Source organism: Ammospiza caudacuta, chromosome 17 (assembly GCF_027887145.1).
Source record: "Ammospiza caudacuta isolate bAmmCau1 chromosome 17, bAmmCau1.pri, whole genome shotgun sequence".
NCBI lineage: Eukaryota > Metazoa > Chordata > Aves > Passeriformes > Passerellidae > Ammospiza > Ammospiza caudacuta.
In genome coordinates this window covers 8,887,587-8,910,125 of record NC_080609.1, presented here as the reverse complement: position 1 = coordinate 8,910,125, position 22,539 = coordinate 8,887,587, and the positions used below count along the sequence as shown (strand labels likewise).

The 22,539-nt window shown below is 44.5% G+C and overlaps 1 protein-coding gene across 1 annotated transcript; it reads left to right on the top strand.

Annotated features, from left to right (window-relative positions):
• The first annotated feature begins 528 nt into the window (after window positions 1-528).
• On the top strand, window positions 529-22,300 carry LOC131565220 (ATP-binding cassette sub-family C member 6-like). The gene is given in 32 exon segments (XM_058816002.1): window positions 529-589; window positions 1,035-1,211; window positions 1,571-1,696; window positions 2,285-2,422; window positions 2,671-2,796; window positions 3,373-3,434; window positions 4,102-4,233; window positions 4,551-4,763; window positions 5,561-5,738; window positions 6,180-6,341; window positions 7,837-7,929; window positions 8,324-8,527; window positions 8,857-9,003; window positions 9,699-9,786; window positions 10,084-10,153; window positions 10,841-10,967; window positions 11,436-11,612; window positions 12,072-12,239; window positions 13,192-13,378; window positions 13,699-13,735; window positions 13,737-13,817; window positions 14,286-14,403; window positions 14,981-15,188; window positions 15,891-16,201; window positions 16,885-17,084; window positions 17,179-17,305; window positions 17,864-17,965; window positions 18,733-18,879; window positions 19,333-19,491; window positions 19,724-19,890; window positions 20,356-20,550; window positions 21,086-22,300. Coding segments are annotated over 32 exon segments (4,590 nt in total). The 5' UTR covers window positions 529-535; the 3' UTR covers window positions 21,195-22,300.
• The last annotated feature ends 239 nt before the right edge of the window (window positions 22,301-22,539 follow it).

Below are 22,539 nucleotides of genomic sequence, written 5' to 3'. Positions count from 1 at the left end.
CCGGCCCCATCCCGGTCCCGTCCCGGTGATGCCTCCAATCGGGATTATCCGTCCCCAGCTGCCCCTTCGCACCCTTTGTAGGCGTAGCTGGTGCCAGGTCACTTTGACAAAATAAATTCTTTTCAATAAAGAAAATAATTTGTGTTTCAAGCACTGCGTAAAGTTGTATCTCATTAATATAAATATGCATCAGGTAGGAGGAGAATATGTCTTAGGTGGGCGTGTTCATGTAAATTTTACTGTGTTAAAAAATGTTGGTGCTACCCCCTTGGCGTGCTGAATTTGTGGAAAGAATAAACGAAATCCTTTCTAAAATTCACGCTGTGTCTGTGCTCAGAGAGCTCCTATAAGCGACGATCCCGGGGGCTCCGGGAGCGCGCTGCTGCTGCTGCTGCCGGACTTTGGCCGCAGCGGGACGGGGCAAACGCGGCCGGACGGGGCTCTGAGCGGCCGCTCCCACGCCCGCCGGGACCGGAGCTCTGCCCAGCGAGGGAACGGCGCCGGGCACCGGCCGAAGGTCCCGGGAGGAGCGCCCATGGGTGCGGACACTGCGCTGTGCGGGCCCCGGGACGGCCCCGCCGCGCCCCGGGTGAGTGAGCGGTAGGGAATAAGGGGATGAAGGAGTGAAGGGATGAGGCCGCGGCACCGGGCAGCCCCGCGGGGCCGGAGCGGGTGCGGCGCTGAGGGAACGCGGCCCGCACTCCGCCATGAGGGCAGCGCTGTCTCCGCCAGGGGCGGCCGCGGAGCGAACTTTGCCTCCCCGGGACGGTGCTCGCCCGGACAGACCGCACAGACCGCTCGGCTTCAGTAAATGTGCTGAGCTGCGAATGAGGACCAGCCCGGACCCACCACAGATTTACCTTTAAAAGGGCTCTAGCGAGTCCATCAATCCGGACTCGCGTAGATTTCCATCCCCAAAGCTGATAAACTCCCCTAATAGTTTGCGAGTCAGTATCTGCTTCCTCTTTCCGACATGGGATTCCTGTCCCCAGCCTTCCATCACGTCCTTCACTTCTGCACTGTTTCTGTTTCAGGACTGGAACCAGACATGGCATACAAACATCCCAGGACTGCCCTGGTGCTTCGAGAGCTCCATCATTGCCTGGATCCCTTGTGCCTATCTTTGGATCTGTTTTCCTTTCTACTACTGGTACCTTCGGCACGGAAACAAAGGCTACATCAGGATGTCCCACATCTTCAAAGCCAAAATGGTGAGGGGTAAACCACGGGGTTTGGTCCTAAAATTGTTTCAACTGTGATGCAGAGCTTAACTTTCCTAAATTATTAATTCTGTCCTGATGATACATCTCTGCTGGGGTTTTTGACATTTACCAGCTCAGGTCAGTATAAATCAATACCCAGTATAAATCAAGTAAAGTTTTGGGAAGACATGTCATAAGATCTTCTCTCCTGTATTTCCATTTGATTCCCTGACACTTCCATAACATTCTCCATCCCAGACTTGATCTTCCACCCCTCCAGTCTTACTTCCCAGGCAGCTTGGATCAGTTTGGTAGATTGTCCCAGCATTTCAGTTCATCCCAGTGTGTGTTTCTTGTCTCTGCCCCAGGTCCTTGGATTCATCCTGGTAATACTGTGTTTTTCTAATGTCTTCTTCATGGTGTGGGAGAAAAGCCAAGGAATCCCACGGACCCCAGCACTCTTCATTAGCCCTGCTGTGGTGGGAATCACAACGGTAATTCCTCCCTTGTTTGTCTGCAGTTGGCCAAGCTTAGCCCTCCTGGGACAGAGCTTGTGTTTCCCATGGTTGTTGCTGTCTCTGAGCACAAATTTGGCTGGTGGGATGCACTTTGTTCCTCTCTGCTGTGTGACACATCAGGGGGTTGGAGTTGGGGCAGAGCACACCTGGCAGGAGCTGAGGTTTCAGTAAGGTTTAGAAAGAGGTCTCACAACAATGAGACAAGATTTCATTTCTCATAACCACAGTATGTGATTTAGTATGGTTTAGAATGAAATGTGATTTCTGTTCAATAAATCAGTGCCTATTCTCCCCTTCTGTTATTGCATCCTCATAGCCTCAGTCCTTCCAGCCTGTTGGCCCAATTGTAATTTTATTACTTGCCTTCTCTGTAGACATTCTTGAGTGCAAAATTGCACACAAAGCTTTTCAGTGTTAGCCTCTTAGGAACAATACTGCAACTCTGAACATCTTGAAATGTTTGGGCAAGATGTGATTTTTCTCTATTGTATTCATTAATTTGATAACAATGTTTGGCATTCCATTACCAGGTATTTATTTGGACAAATTTGTACTTCCTCACAGGTCCTTGCCTTGTTCCTTACCCAAGCAGAAAGAATGATGGGCATCCAGTCTTCAGGGGTCCTATTGATTTACTGGCTGCTCTCATTTGTGGCTGCACTTGTGATGTTTAGCTCCAAAATTCAGCATGCCCTGGAAAGAGTAAGTGAGATCCCATACCTTTAATGTGCAGACTGCAAAGTCTCTTAACAACAGGGATGATTTTGTCTCATTGACTGCAAGGGGGAGAATCAAATTCTTCTTTTAAAATTTGTGCTGAGAAAAATGGTTCATGACACTTTATATTTGTGGTGGATGTTTATTTGCATGGGTAGAACATGAGAAGCTCTTTCTCTGCTGGTCAAACATGGAGGTTCTTACCTCATTTTCACGAGTGCTCTGTTCCTTAGGGCTTCCTGGAAGGCCATTTCCACCATGTTACCACTTACCTTTATGCTGGCCTGGTGCTAGGAGAGCTTGTGTTATTCTGCTTAGTTGATCACCCTCCCTTCTTCTCTAAAGCTGACAACAATCCTGTAAGTACAAGGTAGTTTTTCCTAATGCTTTGCTTCATTGCTAAAACAGGATTTTAAATATATGGGGATCCACAGGCACATGAGTATCTGGGTGATGTAAGATGCATCATTCTGTAAAAAAGCTGACAGTTTTAAAAAGTAACTGGCAGAATTTGGGATAACATTGCTCTGTCTCTCTATGTAAGCTTTTCAAAACTAAAAGCCTATCCATACTCATGTTTCTTGTCACTGAAACCAGTGGATAGGGCTTCTATTGCTTCCCCTGGTGCTGCTCTCCTGTGCTGCAGTACTCTGTTGGTGATATTGAGTATGAAAAACTCAGTGCTTAAGAAAATAAATGTCTTTGGGTATGAAGAATTATATTCTTTGTTCTTCCATCTGAGACATTATGCAAAGTCAAATTCTCAAAAATCTTCCAATCCCATTGAGCCTCCACAATAACTTACTCTGGTTCGATGGATGGAGAGGGGGATAACTCTGCTTGCTTTTCCTGGGGAAGCACAGAAGGGAACTGCATTCATCTGGCACATGCCCTTTTCTACATATAAATATCACACGTGTTTTCTCTCCCATCAGAATCAGTGCCCAGAAGCCAGCAGCTCTTTTCTTTCCAAAATCACATACTGGTGGTTCTCTGGGTAAGAAAACAGAAGATGTGCTTTTGCTACAATAGCAGAAAAAAGCAGCAGCATCAGAGATCAGAGAGGGTGTAGATGGCAGCCAGTAAGAAATATCTCAGCCCCTGAGTTAGCTCATGGAGTGAGGATTTAAATTATTTCTTTGAATTATTTCTCTTGTGAGGTATTCTCACAAGATCAAATTAAAAAAATTTAATTTAATTTTCTCCAAATAGTTTAAAACACAAATTTGTGATTCTAGGTAATTCTCTTCTGCCTCCCAACTACCCCTCCAGTGCCCTCCCAATCTTGAAATAGATCTCATCAATCTCAGAAGATCACTGTACACCAGCCACAGCCCTCTCTTCCTGCCAGACCTTAGTCTCATCTGCCTCTCATGGAGCCCAGAGAAAGTTAAATGAACTTTCTTCTCCACTATCCAAGACTCTGAGTATGGATTAGAAATTAGGGCTGACTTGCAAATGCCCATTGTGCTGACAGAAGATAGCCTAGGGATTAAAGCAAAGCTGCTGTTCCTGGGCATTCATTGTGGGACAGGACAGTCCTGAGTGGTGGTGTGATGTCAGTGCTCTCTGTGGTGCACTGCCTTGCTGCCCCTGTGTTCTGAAAGAGTCACACACAGCACAGATCCTGCTCTGCTCCCCTGACTGCACTCTGTGTCCTCCAGGCTCCTCTGGAAGGGCTCTCAGCAGGCCCTGGGGGTGGATGACTTGTGGCCAGTGAGGAAACAGGACTGCTCTGAAGATATTGTTGCCTGGGCAGAAAGAGAGTGGAAGAAGTGTCACAGCAGAAGCCAGCAGTGAGTATTTGATCTGGAGAGCACATCATGAGCTAAGCTGGGCAGTTCTAGATGATCTAAGCAAATACACTCACAAGTACTGCTGTGTGAGTCCCTTTGTGCAAAATCTGATTTTAAATGTTAAAATCTGCTGGAGAACATCCTTGCCCTCCTGGAAGCACAGAACTAACTTTCTGTGAGAGGGGTCAGTTTTTGATGAGCTTTTATACTGGACATGGTATGAGATCCAGTGTGAGATATTTAGTGATTTTTTGAAGACACAAAATTCCCAAGCTTTCTCCACTTGTAGGTAACTTTCTCATTGTTTCTTCCTTCAGGAAAATGGAGTCTGCCACATTTAAAATGGGTCAGAAAACTAAAACTGGTATAGCAGAAGCTGGAGAGACAGAGGCTCTACTACAATCCAAGCACAGTCAGAGCGGGCCCTTACTGAGAATGTTCTGGAGCATGTTTGGAACTTATTTCCTTCTCAGCACTTTTTGCTTAGTTATCTGTGATGTCTTCTTGTTCTCCACCCCAAAGGTACTGAGGTATGTGCACATATAAGATGTATTTCTGTCACATGAACAAGATTGCTGTGTGCATGAGCCCAGAAATGTGTATGTCAGCATAAAAACAATGACATTTTGAAGTTCTCTCTTGCTGATGAAGGGAGCTCAGGTGTCATTTGTGCTAAACCCACTGTCAGGTCAGGAGGAAAAGACACAAAGCCCCTGTGTGAAGCTGTGCACACTGTCTGCACTGCTGTGCTCCCGCAGTGGGAAGGACAGGATGCACCAAGCCCTTGGACAACTTCACTAGAACAGGAGTTATTTGATGGTTCTGTATATCACATCACTTGCCACTTGCTGTAGTTTTAAGGCTCCATGTTCCCTGGCTAATAAAGAGAACACCTGTGCATCCTGCACATCTTAAATAACTTTGTTACTTGATGAAATGCTTTGTGGGTTCTGCATTACATTATATTTTCATGGGCAAAATCCTTTCCTAGTCCAGATTAGAAGTTTTGGAAATGCCAATGACTCCCTTAGATTACAGCTACCACTTTGCATATTTCTGACAAATTCATGAAAATCAGGAGCCATCCTTAACACTGAAAATGAGGTCTACCCAGAGATGATGCTGAGATCAGAGATTGCCTCAAAAACATGAGTGGCTAGATTTCAAAAATCAAGATGTTATATATTCCAATTCTTCTGCTATTCACTGATAAACCTCAGCCAGAGAGAATACAGAAAAATCACCAGTATTTCTGCCAGTTTATTTTTGTGTCTGATATTTCATCAGTACTGTGTAGATTCTGCAACATTTGCCTCCTGTCTTGCAGCCTTTTCCTGAAGTTCATTGAAGATGAGGCAGCCCCAGGCTGGCTTGGCTACCTCTATGCCTTCAGCATGTTCCTGCTGGGCTGTCTGCAGACTCTGTTTGAGCAGCGCTACATGTACATGTGCCTTGTGCTGGGGCTGAGGCTCAGAACTGCCCTGACAGGCCTTGTGTACAGGAAGGTGAGCCTGCAGCTCCTTCTGTAGCTTTGCTTTTTTCTAGCCCTACCTTAGCAGTAATGATGTACATTGTCCATAGCAGTATCAGGGGAGATGTCATTAGAAACTCATTTTAGGATGTAGATTCATCTCTGAGCAGTACATGGCAGGTACATTGTTTAGAGCTTCCCTATGAAGGAAAAGCCGAGAAAAGGAAAGAGCAAAAATCAACATGGACTTTCTTATGCTGTATGTACATGTATAAAAAACATGTATTTCTTGTGATGCCTGGGGAAAAGGAGTAAATACTTCATCTTGAAGTGAAGTCACATGGCCCAGGTAGCAGCATGGTTTCAATACCTGGGATTTGACATTTTGTTCTCTGTGAGGAAAAGAATGTTGTTTGACTTTTGGACCAAAGCAGTTGTTTGATAATGCCTTTTCTTTCTTCTCTGCCCTGTCTAGATCCTGGTTATGACAAGTGCGTCAAGGAAAGCAGCAACCACAGGTGAAATTGTTAATCTGGTATCTGTTGATGTGCAAAAGCTAATGGATCTGATTATCTATTTTAATGGGACCTGGCTGGCTCCTATTCGGATTATCATCTGCTTTGTCTTCTTGTGGCAGGTAATATATGACAGTATTTATCATTCCCTTTCTAGTCTAAATATCAAAGGAAAATGAGGTTTCAAAATCATACTTACTAATTTGAATTACATGAAATTGCCATATTTTTCTTAGCTCTGTAGCACAGTGGATTCACTTTTCTTTCTGAAAGATATTTTCATTGCTACAGAATCCTTGTCTGATACTACAGTTCATCTTCTCCCCTGTGTATTCAGCATTCAGTCCCTTTTAGGAGTCTGTGAGTATGGTTATTGTGAGCTGACTGATAAACTTCTGCTTCAGATTTTCCTGTCACTTCTCTTTACAACCACTGGGTGGTAGCCCAGTGAAGGCTGAAAGTCCAGTTCCAGCCCCTTGGCACAGTCCCAGAACATAATGGGGAATGGTCTGAAATAGCAACTTGACATACTTCATCCTGAAGCCTGGTTACCACAAGATCAGTGAAACAGCTTGAAGCAAAGTTACATGCCATTCAGAGAGACTATTGGATACTTTGAATTTCATAGGTATTGAGTTCAGCAAGGAGAGAGCAAAACCTGAATTAGAAATAATGGATGGTAATGTAAAAGATCCATTTTTAATCAATGTATGGTATTTTCTCAGCAGTACAGAGCCCTGTTGTTTAGTCCCTGTTCTTGGCCAATGGAAGCACGAGCAGTACAGAGACAAGTGATTCACAGGAGCTTTCCAGAGGCCTTTGAGGCCTTCCTTTACTACCCAGGCTGGACTGTGCCTCATGCCTGGCAGGATGCTGTGAATGTGAAAGTCAGTAGCCCTGGTACAGACTGTGGTGAAGTCATCATCCCTTTTCTAATGCCAAGTTGAATGTGTTTGTAGCATAATTACACTTTCTTTGCTGGTGTTCACAGATCATTGGTGCAGACAATACCTGTAACTCTGTGTGTTACTCCCCTCTCCAGCCATCCCTAGGGAGATGTAACTAACCCATAAAAAACAAGTGCTGATACATAATTGTTATGAACCCTGGGATCCAAGAGCTGTCCCAAGATAATGGCACAGCAAAATGCCACCATTTCATCTCATGCAGACAAGCTGGGCTATTTATGCTGCAGGAATACTTGGTTGAGGGTTTGGGTTTGTTTTTAAGGAGAACCTGGTGTTGTCTGGGGTCACTTACTCAGGGCAGCCACACGATGTCCTTCTGAGCGCATCCAGGGAGGGACGAGAAGAGCCGGGCATGGCTTGAATTGCCAGCGTGCCTCTGGATCGCCTTCAGCACCGATCCAGCTCCTAACAAGGGAGCGAATAAATTCAGCACAGCCTGATGACAGGAGTTATCCGCCTTGGAGAGTTAACAATCCACAGTGCTTAGGAGCACAACTCCCTGGAAAGGCAAAGGCAAGGTTACAGTCAAGGCTTAGCCAGAGGGATGTTATGCACAAGTTCAAATAAGAGGGAAGGTAAGCAAGGGAACAAAAAGCAATCTTGCCTAGTCATCACCAGAAGTTCCTTCTCTTTTTTTCTCTCCTGGCAGCTTCTAGGGCCATCTGCCTTGACTGCAATTGCTGTATTTCTTTTTCTTTTGCCTCTGAATTTCGTGATCACCAAGAAGAGGAGTCAGTTTCAGGTACATTTTGCTTCACAAAAATGAAATGGTTTACTGAGTTATAAGATGACTTATATTTATTCACACTTACCACAACTGCCTGAAGTAACATAGGAAGATTTGAAGCCTGCAAAATTTCTTGAAATTTAAAATAAGCTCCTCCATGGTCAGCCTTTTCACTATGTTTGCCCTACTTTTCTGTTGTTTTTATGTACTGCCAGTAAAAACAAAGCTCTCAAGATGATAAGTAAAATATTTCCCAGCTTAGAAGACTCATAAGCAAAACAGCATACACAGCTCAACTGCAGGGAAATTTATTCAGGACTTGGAGGCAGGAATAAGGTATTTTTTTCAGAATAATTGCACCATTAAACATTCAACCTATTAAATGATAAAACTCAAACATTTATTACAGGACATCCAGATGAAACTTAAGGATGAGAGGGCCAAACTCACCAATGAAATTCTCAGTAACATTAAAGTAATCAAACTGTATGGTTGGGAGAAAACCTTTATGGAGAAATTATTTGGAATCCGAAAGCAAGAACTTCAGGCCTTAAAAAGATCTCAGATTCTCTTCTCAGCATCCCTAGTTTCTTTCCATTCATCAACTTTCCTGGTGAGTGAATCACCTTCCTAAATAAAACATATGCTGTTACTTCCCTTTTCCTTTGTACTCCTGCCTGGACAGACTTTTCCTATGGACAGCTAAAGATTATATCTGCCTGGAGGTCACAGGAGTTGCTGTGGCTGCTGCACCAAAACCTCCTTAAAGCAGAACAAACATCCAGTGATCCAACTTGGCTCTGTCACCAACACACCAGACCACACCTTATCCCTCGAGGGGATAACCTGGATTTAACCAGATGGGTCCCAGAGTCTTGAAGGGCCTGTCACCCCTGAACCATTCTGAAGCAAGTGCTTTGCTTGTCCTTTGCTCCCTTTCAGATCACATTTGTCATGTTTGCTGTCTACACCCTGGTGGACAACACACACGTGCTGGATGCTGAGAAGGCCTTTGTGTCCTTGACACTGATCAACATCCTCAACACTGCCCACTCCTTCCTGCCCTTCTCCATCAACGCTGCTGTCCAGGTTAACTGCAGGCCCTGTTCCTCTTCCTTTGGCCATAAGGGGTTTTTACATATCCCCCTTATCAGGTAAAGGTAGGGATTTCTTAGGGCTCTGCACATCAGCTGTGTAATTGCCACTGTGAAACAGTGATGTGCAAGGGCTTGCAGCTAAAGGTACTTTGTAGCATTGCTTTTCAGAAAGTCTCCTTTATATTGACAAAATAGTCAACAAGAATTATTCCTACGTCTTTAGTAGTTCAGCACAAGCACCATTAGATCTCAGAGGGGCTTCCAGTTCTGTTTTTAATCACAGAAATCAGAACAGGTGGAACAAAATCTCCATAGGGGAGACCCTGCTAGTCCAGGCCAGAGAGAAAAGCAATTCACTGTTCAGTAAGAAATTAGGAAATTCATTTCCCTCTTACACTCTAAGACTGTCACAGATTTTCATGTACAAAAGCAATCACTGGAAAGATTGCAGGAAGAATTGGAAGAAAAAGTGCCAATTTCACTGAACCAGAAGCACGGGGAAGGGTATGGAGGTTTTGCTAAACTAAGTGGAAATACAGGCAGGTAACAGGAAGAGCTGCCTTTGGCCATCTGCAGCATAGCACTAGTCAATATTCTAAGTGGGTCTTCAAACTGAGTCTTTACTTTGGGTTTTTGCTCCCTTTCTACTTTAAATCTTATTTTCTTCTGTGTGCTGCTTCATTTCAGGCCAAAGTTTCCTTAAACCGTTTAGCAGCTTTTCTGAATCTGGAAGAACTGAATCCTGAGAGCTCAAGCAGAAACACTTCTGGCTATGGTGAGCTTTTATGTTAGCACTTTTGTCTTATAAGAGGAGTAATTTCCATTATTCAGCTTCTACTCAGGCTGTCTATCATAGTCAAGAGAAAAATATTTGCCCTTTACTGTCACTTTATCTCTCTGGCCTCATTATTTCTAACAATGAAATGTAATCTGGTGATTTACCCCTTCTTTTCATAATAAAAGTTGATTTTCTGTAACATAAATACACACTGAAACATAAAATCACATAAATTGGGACATTTCTGTAGCTATCTCTGCACTTACAAGTGGTCTATCTCTCTTCATGTTTTAGTACAGGCAAGTATCACCATAAGAAAAGGGACTTTTTCCTGGAGCAAAGAAACTTCTCCTTGTCTTAGAAGGTACAGACTTACCCTTAGTCATCCCTCAATACTGTAGGTCAGGGTGGATCCTGGATGAACTAAGTCCTCGGGGCCTAAGTGAAACCAGGGTGGAATATCCAGAGGCTTCTGAGTTTGCTTCACATTCAGTGTTGAATTCTGAAAATTATAAAATCAGATAAAACATAATTTTGCTTTTATGTTGAGGAGCACATAAATGGGAAGGTACCTGTATGTTGTTGTTGCCTTATTTTTATGGAGACTGTTTTCTTTATACAGCTTTCTTGTCCAAATATGCAATTACAGTGATTTAAGGCAAAAAAAGTAGAACAGATGGAATGCAGATATTATATATGACATCACTACATGCTTAGTGAACAAATGGAATGCAGATGTATATGACATCACTACATGCTTATTTCTAAAGGCATTGACATTTTGTGAAAGAAAAGCTTTGAAATGTTCTGATGTTCAGGAGTGTTCTACATCCAGGGCTTTGGGCTAGCCTGTCTCCAGAGTGAGGATCTGGGTATGAAACTCAGATGGGGATGTGGATGAAGACTTTGTGGTTGGAGGTGTCTGAAGGGATGAAATCAGGGGATTTACTCGATACATACCCGACAACAGCACAAATTTTGATAATAAGCACAATTATTTGCTTTCAGAAAGTGTATCTTAAATGTGGTAAGAGATTATCTTTTCCCCCAGCATAGAGCTGAGTGTGCCCCAGGGCTCTCTGCTGGCTGTGGTTGGCCAGGTGGGTGCTGGCAAATCCTCCCTGCTGGCAGCGCTGCTGGGCGAGCTGGAGGCCACCGAGGGCTGCGTGACCATCAAGGTGAATTTTCCCCTCAGCATTTGCTTCTAATCAAGCTGTTCTCAGGAAGTGGAAGGTGTGAACCACAGCATCACTTACCAGGAAAACCCATTTACTGCTGAATTTTAACACAGGCTGTATGTATCAGTCCACATTTAGTTATCTGAATGCACTTCAGACTTCTCAGATGAGCCTGAACTTTGTGAATAGGAACTGGAACAACACTTCAAAGATCCAGTTCTATTTCTCCCTCTGACAGTGAGCTGAAGTGTCATCCTGGTAAATTGCATCCTGTACTTGCACCTCTGTTCCCTCCCCTGTAAGGTAATAACAGTGCAGACTCATATTTTGCAAAGCCTTCTGAGAATTGTCAGTGCTGATGATCATTCCAGATTTCACAACTGAGAGAGCTTTTCTTCAAAGATGGGTTCTCACAGTGTCAAGTTGAGCTTATGGAAAAGTTTGCTTAACATTCTTCCACTTTTATAGGACACTGCAGCTTATGTGCCCCAGCAAGCTTGGGTTCTAAATGCTTCAGTGGAAGATAACATTCTGTTTGGGAAAGAGATGGATGAAACCTGGTTCAATAGAGTGACAGAGGCTTGTGCACTGCACCCTGATTTGGAGACCTTCCCTGCAGGGCAGAAGAGTGAAATAGGAGAAAAGGTACTGCCTTGGCTTTATGTTTTGGCCAACTTTTCCCTGAGTAGCTACAACTTCAGGTGTCCTGCTTAAAACATCTACCCCTGAGTAACTACAACTTTGGGAGCTGTGATGAAAGCACAAAAAACCTAAACTCACAAGAGGCAGGTGCCCAGGAATTTCTGGAAAATTAGGCCATGATTTAATTTAATTTAAGCCCACCTTCTGACAGCCTAGAAAGAGACATAAGAGATGTTTAAGAGAAAAATCAACACATCCAGGTCATTCTTGGGTGCTGTTTTGCAGGAAAGAGTTGTTCAAGAGACTCTGCCTCTGCAAGAGCCCTGTTGGGAGGGAAGGAGGGAGAGAGGGAGGGAGGTGCACTGATTTAAAAATAAGTCATAAAACATCAGTGTAAAAGGAAGTCAGCAGTTGGGAAACATGCTGTAGCTTTGAAATGAGCAGAGTCAATGTCTTTTCCAGGGAATCAATCTGTCTGGGGGGCAGAAGCAGAGAGTGAGCCTTGCTCGGGCCGTGTACCAGCAGGCTGCCATTTACCTGCTCGATGATCCCCTGGCAGCTGTGGATGCCCACGTTGGGCAGCACATTTTTGAACATGTTCTTGGACCCAATGGCTTACTGAAGGACAAGGTGTGTATGAACCTGAACTGTAAACACTTGCACAATGTCTCTCATAAAATGTTTCCAGTAGGGTGGGTTGCTCAGGTTATCAAGGCTCACAAACACTGTTTTGTAGGGGACTGGGGAACCTCTCTGCAGGCAATCTCATTTAGGAGGAGGAAGGCTGTCTTTATCCTCATGCAAACCACATGCCTGGTGCCAGCCTTACTTTCACTGCAGGTTTACAGTTCTTTGGTCTTCTGTCCACATCCTCCCTCCTTTATGAGATTTACCTCTGGCACAGTTTAGAGGAGCTACCTGATCTCTTCCAAGCTCTATCACCATCATGTCTAATCTCATTACTTTTGAATAGTTCAGTGGCACCTTTACAGTTCTCATCACTTAAACACTTCTACATTCTTTTTGCACTGGTTGTGTTTTGTTTTTCCTTGATATTCCTCTGCTGTCAAGGTATCTGGAAAACAAAACATGGTTAGATGAGAAGGAATGCTAGGGCAGCTCTTTTGGATTCATACTATAAATTGCCTAGAAACACTTGATTCAGTGTTTATTATGGAAGGGAAACAGGAAGAAGGCAATTTATGGCATTACAAAGTCCAATTAAAACAAACATATATAATTATAAATACCTTTCTCTCCATGAGATTAGTTGCAAGTATCAGAAAATAATTATTGTATTGAAACAGAATGACTTTCTAAGAACAATGTACCAGACATAAGGTGTACTCAAAGGGCTTGACTGTATATTAGAAATGCAAAATATGCCAATTTATCTAGGAAAAAATTACTTTTCTTATATCCTTTCCTCCAATTATGTGTGCAAATATGCTCAGAAATGTAAACAAAAGGAAATACCCTTTAAATCCATTCAGGCTGATGAATTTTTGAGGCCTAAATTTGATCCTGAAATACTAATACCAGTACTGACAGAACAATTGTAACTGCTTCCTCTTTATCCAAGCAGACTCGTGTGCTGGTGACTCACACAATTAACATTTTGCCTCAAGTGGACAATATTGTTTTTCTGGTGGATGGAATGATCTCAGAATCTGGTTCCTACCAAGAACTTCTACAGAGAAATGGAGCCTTTGCAGATTTTCTTCGTTCACACATTACTGCAGAAGAGAAGGCACCTGCTGGTTTTCCAGGTAACCCAGATGGGTTGGAATCATTCTTCCTAGGTCTATCAATCAATTGTTCCCTTCATATCACATCTGTTTTATTATGGACATTTAAAACAGAGATCCAATCACAGTAAGGTGTTGCTTTGTGTGGGGAAAAACATGCCTGTCAAATCAGCTGACTCAAAACCTCAAAATTGATTATGAATCCATATTAGTAGACAATAATTAAGCAGTAAACTATTACCCACTGTGTGTGCTATTCTTTGAGCCTCACCTTGATATTTCTACCTTTAGAAACAATTTTTAAATGAATCTTTCCTCCATATATTACGAGTCTTTCAAAGGCTGTATAGGACAAAACAGGATTATAAAGCATTTAGAAATACACTTATTTCACAGCTATGGGAGACACCAAAGGCACTGTCACCACTGGGAATGGTCCATCTCAGCAGAAACCCCTCAGGTAAGCTTAAAGCAATCTCAGATACTGAAGAACTTACTCCAAAAGCCCATAAAAGCCTACATAGAGGGTCTTACTGAGTATGATAGAGGTTTGGGATTGATCTGTAAATAAATAACAAGAGCAAACAAGCAAAACTCAAGAATAGCTAAAAACCTGCTCTTGAGTATAGAAGTTGACTGACAATTCTTCTGTATTTCACAGGGAGGCACAACAGAGCTCAGGTACAGGCTCCTTGATACATTTGGTTCCCTGTGGGGCTGTAAGGCCAGACTGATCCCACACCAGCCTCAGAGTGAATGCTTTTTTCTGCTCCTCAATGGCTTGACAGAGCCCAGTCCTTGTGACAAACATGGACCATGGCTGGGGACACTCTGGAGGAGCCTGAAAACTGCAGCCCTCAAAATAGGCATGGATTTAAGGGTGGATGGGTGGCTAAAATATAAAAGGATTTTTGTTTTCTTCATCAAGTGGTGATTCAGTAAAATCTGCTGTGGGAAGGGAGAGCACTCCTGTGAGCCCAGCCTGCACCAGTGCTGCAGCCAGCAGTGGAGGATTAACCAAGGCAGAGAGAACTCAGCACGGCAGGGTAAGCACAGCAGCACCTTCCTGCAGAGGCAAGGACACATTCCATGGGGATAACACACCCAGGGCAGGCAGGCCAGCTCCCTGCCTCAGCTAAACACAGCCAGGGCAGGCAGCTGGGCTGTTCCAGTGTGCCCTGTAATGGAGACAAGGACATATCATACTGAGAAGAAATGAGAGCAAGAATTCAGAAACCCCAAAAGAGGCAGCTTTTTTCAGGGAGCCCCAGCACTAGCCAGACTGGGATCTCCTCTCCCCACACCAGCACCTAGTGTGAACATGGCAGTTCTCTCTCACACCAGCACACAGGAAAACCACTGCCTGACATAAAGAAAGCCTTGCATGTACTCCAGAAGTAACATGAGCCTATTGCATAACATTGACCAGTTGATAATAATCATTCATCAGTGATTTCTTCATGCCTTCATTACTCATCCATGAGGAAAACAAAACAAGAATCAACACGGTTGCTGTGACTGTGACACATCACTGAGAAATCCCATTATAAATCACTCCTTGCTTCAGAGCTGCTATTTTAGCTAACAACCTCCTCTCCTCTGTCTGCCCACGTGTCTCTGCAGGTCAGGGCTGGGGTGTATGGAGCCTACCTGCAGGCAGCAGGCCGGGTGCTGTGTGTGTATGTGCTGCTGTCCTTCACCTGCCAGCAGGCTGTGGCCTTCTCCAGGGGCTACTGGCTCAGCCTCTGGGCAGATGACCCCGTGCACAATGGGACACAGCAGCTCACAGAGCTCAGACTTGGAGTCTTTGGTGCTTTAGGAGTGGTTCAAGGTGTGTTGAAGTTGCTCAGCTAATTCTGTATTCCCAGCTCCCTGTCCCATATCTGGATGCATTCTCAGAATATAAACAAGTGCATACCCTTGGGCTTTCAGCTTCCTGGGCTTTTAGTCCCAACCCTAAAGGTTTGTCTTTTTTATCTCTTTTCATCCTTCCAGCAAAAATTAATCATGTCAAAGTTCAAGTGGGGCTCGTCTCCATGCTGAATTGTTGCCCCTCACACTGCTACAATGAATGAAATCTTGGCTTAGCTCACATAAAAGAGACAAAAGAAGAGAAGCTTCTGGACTTCTACATTTATCTTTTTCCTTTTTAAATAGCCACCATTCTTTTGGTCACTCTATTTAAAAAGAAAAAAATATCACTGAGTAATTTAAAGTAATCCCAGTCAAGCTTATTTTGTGATGAATGAATAATTTGTCCTGCATGTTTTAAGTTCCTGAATCCATGCCCCCCATCAAGCTGGCTTAGAAGGTCTTTGAAGGTCTTAGAAGGCCACTCTGTAACTACCCTACAGAAAGGGCAGCTTACCCTGCAACTCTGAGGTTTGCTTTAATTCCTGCTAAAGAGAGGTTTCATTCCTATTGCACCTTCCTGAATGCACACTCACAGGAGTAATGGGAAATCACCATCCTTCTAAGAACTCCAAGGTGGGTTTATTCAGACCTAGAAATAATAATTTCTTTTCTCTTACAGCCCTTGGCAGGTTTGCCTGCACAGCAGCAGTGCTGCTGGGGGGTGTGTTGGCCTCACACCAGCTCTTCCTGCAGCTGCTGAGCAATGTCATGAGATCCCCAATGCTCTTCTTTGAGCAAACACCCACTGGACAGCTGCTGAACCGCTTCTCCAGGGACATGGATGCTGTTGATTCTGTCATCCCTGACAAGCTCAAGTCTGTGCTGGGATTCTTGTTCAACTTACTGGAGATCTACCTGGTGATTGTGGTGGCTACACCATGGGCAGCAATGGCCATAGTAGCCTTGACTGTTCTTTATGCAGCATTCCAGGTAGGAGCTCACAGGTACACACAGGAGAGGCTGAAGCAGCACAGCCCTGCAGAAAGCCTCCTTCCAGTTCTTAGGAGGGAAGGCATGCAGAAATCAGTTTCATAGTCTCAAGTTGCATCTGAACAAGATTAATGTCAGTCCCTTTCCCACATCACCTCAGAGCCCTCACAAACAGGCTTGTGCTTTTCTGATGTCTAAAACAAATCCTACCTAGGCTATATCCCTCATCTCCATTAATATGAATCACATGAAGACCAAAAGCATTCTTCCTTTCCTGCAGAATTCTTACACTACTTTTTAATATATCCACATTTGCCAGCCAAGACTGAGCATTAGGGAAGGGCAAGTGCATCTCTGTTCTCCATGGGGCAAAGGGCTCAGCTGCAGGAGGAACTCAGAGTAGAGGTTTTGTGGGTTCACAGCACCCTGGGGCTCCTTTGCCCCAACCAGATTAGGAGTATTAGGAATTAGAAATAGTTAGGATTATTCCTAATAAAGGCAGGACATAACAGAGGTAGGAACACTGCCTCATCTTTTAGGGGCACATCCTGCATGCACATAAGGTTTTGTAACACAAGGACAGTACTATTGCACTTGTTGAGGCCTTCCCAAATTTCCTCTGGAGTACCTCCATAGAAACACAAGCCTTCTAATGACTGTCCCTTCCTTTCCCCTTGTCCCAGCACTTCTATGTCAGCACCTCCTGCCAGCTGAGGCGCCTGGAGGCTGCCAGCAGGTCACCCATCTACTCCCACATCTCAGAAACCGTCCAAGGCAGCAGTGTGATCCGTGCTCACAGAGACCAGCACAGGTTTATTTCAAAGAGCAATTTCCTAGTGGATGAGAACCAGCGAATTTGCTTCCCTGGAGCTGTTGCTGACAGGTACAAATCTGCTCCATGAGTGTTCTGTAGAGAAATCCTGTTTTGGGAGAAAGGGAGAGGGTACCCAGCAACAGCTCTGTGCTCCCTCCTGCAGGTGGCTTGCTACAAACCTGGAGTTCCTGGGCAATGGCATCGTGCTGTTTGCAGCCCTGTTTGCAGCCATGGGCAGGACACAGCTCAGCCCAGGAACTGCTGGCTTCTCCCTTTCCTCTGCTCTCCAGGTAACCCAGTGGGGAAATAATACCCTGCTGGCCTTTATCAAAAGCAACTGCATTTTAATTTCTGTTAGGAACTATTTCTGTGCCTTTTTAGATGCCTTTTCCTACCAAATCCTGCTGTCATAGCTGAAATCCAGAGCATCTGGAGCACATGGCCCCTTAGGGAAAGAACCTCATACACACATATATGGGCCATCTTCCTCCTCCTACACCTGAACTCACAAAATAAGTCAAAGCAAGCCCTGGGCAGCTGAAGCAAGGTCTTCAGAACCTGTCTTACCTGCTTGCAGACTAGTTGCACAAGAGCCTAAGAAATAGCTACACCATCTTTGAGCATCCAAGTCAGTAGCATTTCATTCTCTATAAACATGCTGAAAGGGCTATGGCAGGACCTGGCTTTCACTTTAGCATTTTAAGGCTTTCTGATGTAATTTAATTGCTGATATAATTATCTGATGAGGAGATCTTTAGAAATAAACACTAAGACAAAGTACCAGGTATCTCCTGAGCACAGGTCAGGGCTCATTTTGTCTTCCTAATGCTTGTGTTCCACTGTGGCAGATAACTGGTGTTCTGAACTGGATGGTTCGCTCCTGGACAGAAGTAGAGAACAACTCTGTTGCTGTGGAGAGAGTGAGGGAATACCTGAGGACTCCTAAGGAGGTACCTAATCCACTGCTGACCTTACCAGAAGGGGCTGAAAAATCTCTGCAAACTCATGAGTAACTTTTCTGTTCCACCTGAAAAACCTCCAGTTTTCCCCTTCTAAAAGGCCAGTCATGTTTCCTTTGGAGAACTGCAGCATTTGGGGTTTATCCAACTGACTGGACTTGTTTTATAACCTCAGATCATTATTTCCTTAAGACAGTTATGCACTAGATTGCCATTAAAATAGCTTCACTTGTTAACACTCATGGAATGAGACATTTCCTGCCCATATTTGGAGTATTTATTGACTTCAGATGCAACTCACTAATAAGTAATGGCTCCTAGATAGCCTTTTAACTGCTAAAAGTCTCCAGTGCAATAATTTTTGTTCTGTAATCATTAAAATTATATCTCCATATGCTGCCCTGAGAGGAGGCTTTCACAGCCCTGTTTATAGGGGCATATAAATTTTTTTTATCAAACCACTCAGTTTCAGAACTCTGACATGCAAGCAAATGTTCATCCCCATTTTCAGTAAAGAAAATCCAACCAGCAACTTGGTATAAAGTACAAACAACATCTGCAGTATGAAAGTTAGAGGCCTTTTTTTGGTTTGGAAGCTGCAAAGAGATTGGGGGGCAGTTGGCACAGGTGTCTTCATGAACTTCCCATTCCAATATTGACACTTGATAGGCAATGCTGGAATGGGAAGTTCATGAAGACACCTTGATGGGGTAATTTAAATCAGCCTTCAACACTGCTGTTTTCTTCCATCTCTTCAGGCACCCTGGACTCTGAATGGCAAACTTCAAGGGCAAGATTGGCCCACTGAGGGGAGGATTGAATTTAGGAACTACAGCCTGTGCTACAGGCCAGGTTTGGAGTTAGCACTGAGGCGTGTCAGTGTGACCATCAACGGGCACGAGAAGGTAAAAACCACTCCTGGAGCAGTGTGAGCAGAGCTGGGCTCTGACCAGATCCAGGCATCCAGCCCCTGCCTGCACCCAGCTACAGCAGCCTGGCAGCTGCAGGGGAGCAGGAGCCCATCTCCCACACTGCACACCTGGTCCAGCTTATTACAGCAAAGGAATTCTACTTTTTCAGTCTAGTTCCACATCAAGGCCCTGTTCAAATTGCTAAGTCTTGTAATTATTCTTCCCTTCAAAGGCTTTTGTGATTCTTTTCTTACCAAACAATTGTGAGCTATAAATGATTCCATTTAAAGAAAGTATTGCCCGATTGTGAATCACAAACAGCCCTAAAGATCTGATCTGTGCAAAGCTCTCTCCCATCAGAAGGCGAAGAGGAACTACACAACATGTCTGTCCACCTGTGAGAAAGCAATCAACATCCAAACTAAAGTCCTCCCATTGCACTTTCAGATTGGCATCACTGGCAGAACAGGAGCAGGGAAATCCAGCCTTGCTGTGGGCTTGCTGAGGTTGGTGGAAGCTGCAGAAGGAGCCATCCTCATTGATGGACAGGACATTGCCCAGCTAGGTCTGCATGACCTCAGGACCAAGATCACTGTCATTCCTCAGGTATGAAACTCATTTCCAAAATATTTGAACAGTGTCTTGAACACCTGGGGAGGGTTTATAAAGATTCTGTGAGAAGAGGGACATTGAGCAATTCCCAAGTTGGAAATAACCTCTATGCCATGTTCATCTGCTATTCAATATAACAGCCACAGATTCCCACCCAGGAGGCAGGACCCAAAAGCTCATTTTTATAATTCATTTCAGGAGTTGTTTGTACTGTCTCTGTGCTCAGGATCCAGTTTTGTTTTCTGGCTCCCTAAGAATGAATCTCGACCCATTAAACCAATACACTGATGCAGACATCTGGACAGCTTTGGAACTGACTCAGCTCAAGAACTTTGTTGCAGATTTGCCAGAGCAGCTGGAATATAAGTGCACTGACCAAGGGGAAAACCTAAGGTACCTTTCTCTGCAGAAGGACAGTGGCAGGGCAGTGCCAGCCCCTGGGCTAGGAGAACGGAGCTGGTTGGATAAGGAGGCTAATTCCTAAAAAAAAAAATCATTAATGATGTCCAGACTGAAAACTGCTGCTTTACTGTCCTGTTTAGCAGCATGAAATCAAATCCTAAGACACTCAGGAAGACCTTTCAGACCCAATAATTGTGCTGGTTTCTATTTGTGCAGTACCTAAAACCCTACAATCTGTTCCAAGTGCAGCTCTTCTGGGTGCCATAGCAATACCTTCCCCTCCCTCCCTGAGGCTGTTTCATGCTGTTCCCTACCTGCAGTGCCACCAGCTCAATCACCCTTTCAGAGAAAGGGAACAATCACCTTTTCATTGCTGATTTCAAATGAATCATCTGTTCTGATCCCAAGGAAAAGTGACTACTGGCCTCAGTTTACCATCTCTCTTCCTACTTGCAGCACTGGTCAGAAACAGCTGCTTTGCCTGGCCAGAGCACTCCTGCAGAAAGCCAAAATCCTGGTTCTGGATGAGGCCACAGCAGCAGTGGATGTAGAGACTGATGCCCAGATTCAGTCCATGCTGAGGGCTCAGCTCAGGGACAGCACCGTGCTGACAGTGGCTCACAGGGTGAACACTGTCCTGGACTGTGACAGGTGAGGACACCTCTGAGCAGGGGAGCACTCAGGCAGCTGTGACTGACACCCTACTGTGCTGCTGAACAGCAACTCCATTTCTGTCCTCTTCATGTTTAAACCTCCAAGCTTTGCTTTGGCATTTGGAGGATCTCTGTTAAGCCAGCAGGGCAGCAGCAGGTCAATCAGAGATCCTTTACTCCCACACAGAGCTTTTCCTGCTGTGTCACAGCCCTCTCCCCCCACTGACAGCAAAACCATGACTGCACCTCCTTGATCACCTGAAAGATGTGACACTAAAACACCCAATACCCCTTCACAAATCTCACTCCAGTCTCAGCTGCAAAAACCCCTCCTCCCAAACTCAGCACTTGAACAGTCACTCATGAGAAACCCCTTTCCATTCCAGCACTGTTTCCCAGCTAGAAAAGCTGTTGGAAAACTTGGCTGAATAACCAGCAAGTACTAGAATTTATTTTAAAACTAACTAGAAATTAGTAAATTTATTATAGGTGCTGGTGTAATCCCAAACTTACACTTCTTTTAATGTTCACAGGATTTTAGTCCTGGAAAATGGCCGGATAGCAGAATTTGATACTCCAGAACACTTAATAGCTCAGAAGGGACTGTTCTACAGACTGATGGAAGAATCAGGCCTTGCATGACTCACCCATAGCACCACCACCAGCAGGAATAATTGACCTCATAATTGAGTTATTTTGGTTTCTCTCAAAAATGCCTGACACTCAACCAGAGCTTGTTTGAGCCAGAACTGCAGTGAGTAGATGGAAAGGGGTAACTTGGGATACATGTTATTTCCATAGGAAACTCAGCAATTCCACATCCATTATGTTTCCAGATACCAAAACCTCACTTGATTGCTGAAAACAAGCCAGTCAGGACTTAAATACTTTTCTGGTATAAAAGCAAACAAGTCAAAAGAGAAGGACCACAGCATTCCTGATTTATACTGTAAATGGAGCCCAAATATCTATCATACTTCAAGATTACACAGATTATTTTTAAAAGCCAAAAAGATTTTATGGACAGCGAGGAAGAATTTAACCGGTAGCAAGGAAACTTAACTGTTTGCAGTTGATGCTAAGCTCCAGGCAGAACAAGTGTTGTGTTTTGTCAATGTCTTAAGGACTGCTCAGCCAGGCACTGTTCTTACACAGCTGTGGACTCCAAGGCAGCTGGAGCTCATCATCCAAAGTGCACAAACACTGGGGCAGGAGAGCACAGGCTGCCTTTGTCACCCTGGGGATCAGATCCACCCCTCCCTCTGCAGAGCAGAGCCAGCTCCAGCAGGGCTCAGCACTGCAGGACAGGACCATGGCTGGGAATGGCAGCAGAGCATCCATCACTCCTGCCCAGGGCTTGGAGCATCCCCACTGCCAGGTGCTCACATCAGGGCATGTCCAAACATTGACACCAACATTTCCAAACTGAATTTGGCCATGAGGAATTTGCAAGGTTGGAAGTGCTCACCTCTCTGATCCCTGCAGCACACGAGGAAAGCAGCAGAATCTCACCTGTTGACCTGATGGTTCATTCCTGGTTTTCCTCTTGAGTGCAAGTTGACTCCTGCATGTGCCACCCTGGTGCTGCAGAGCCTCTGGCATGGTCACCTGTCAGGTGTTGCTTTAACAAACCAAAACAGAAGCAAAAGCTTCCTGGGCTTCCCACAGTGTCTGTGGCAGAGCTGTGCCCAGGTCTCTCCTCAGGAATCACAGGATGACAATGTGACAGTCCAATGCACACACAGATACTGCTCTTTACTGTGACTCGTTAAAGCACCCATTTTCTAGAGAGCTGAAATAAAAACAGAATCAAGTATTTAAATGGGTCTCTTCAGTAACTAAAGCAAATATAACACAGAAAGAGGCAGTGGGGAGGGGATGGGAGAGATCTAGCTGCAAGAATCAACCCAGACTGGCAAAACCCAGCAGTTCCTTCTCCAGCAGCTGCTCAGTGGCTTCTGCACCCAAGTCAAGAACAGTTTAGAGT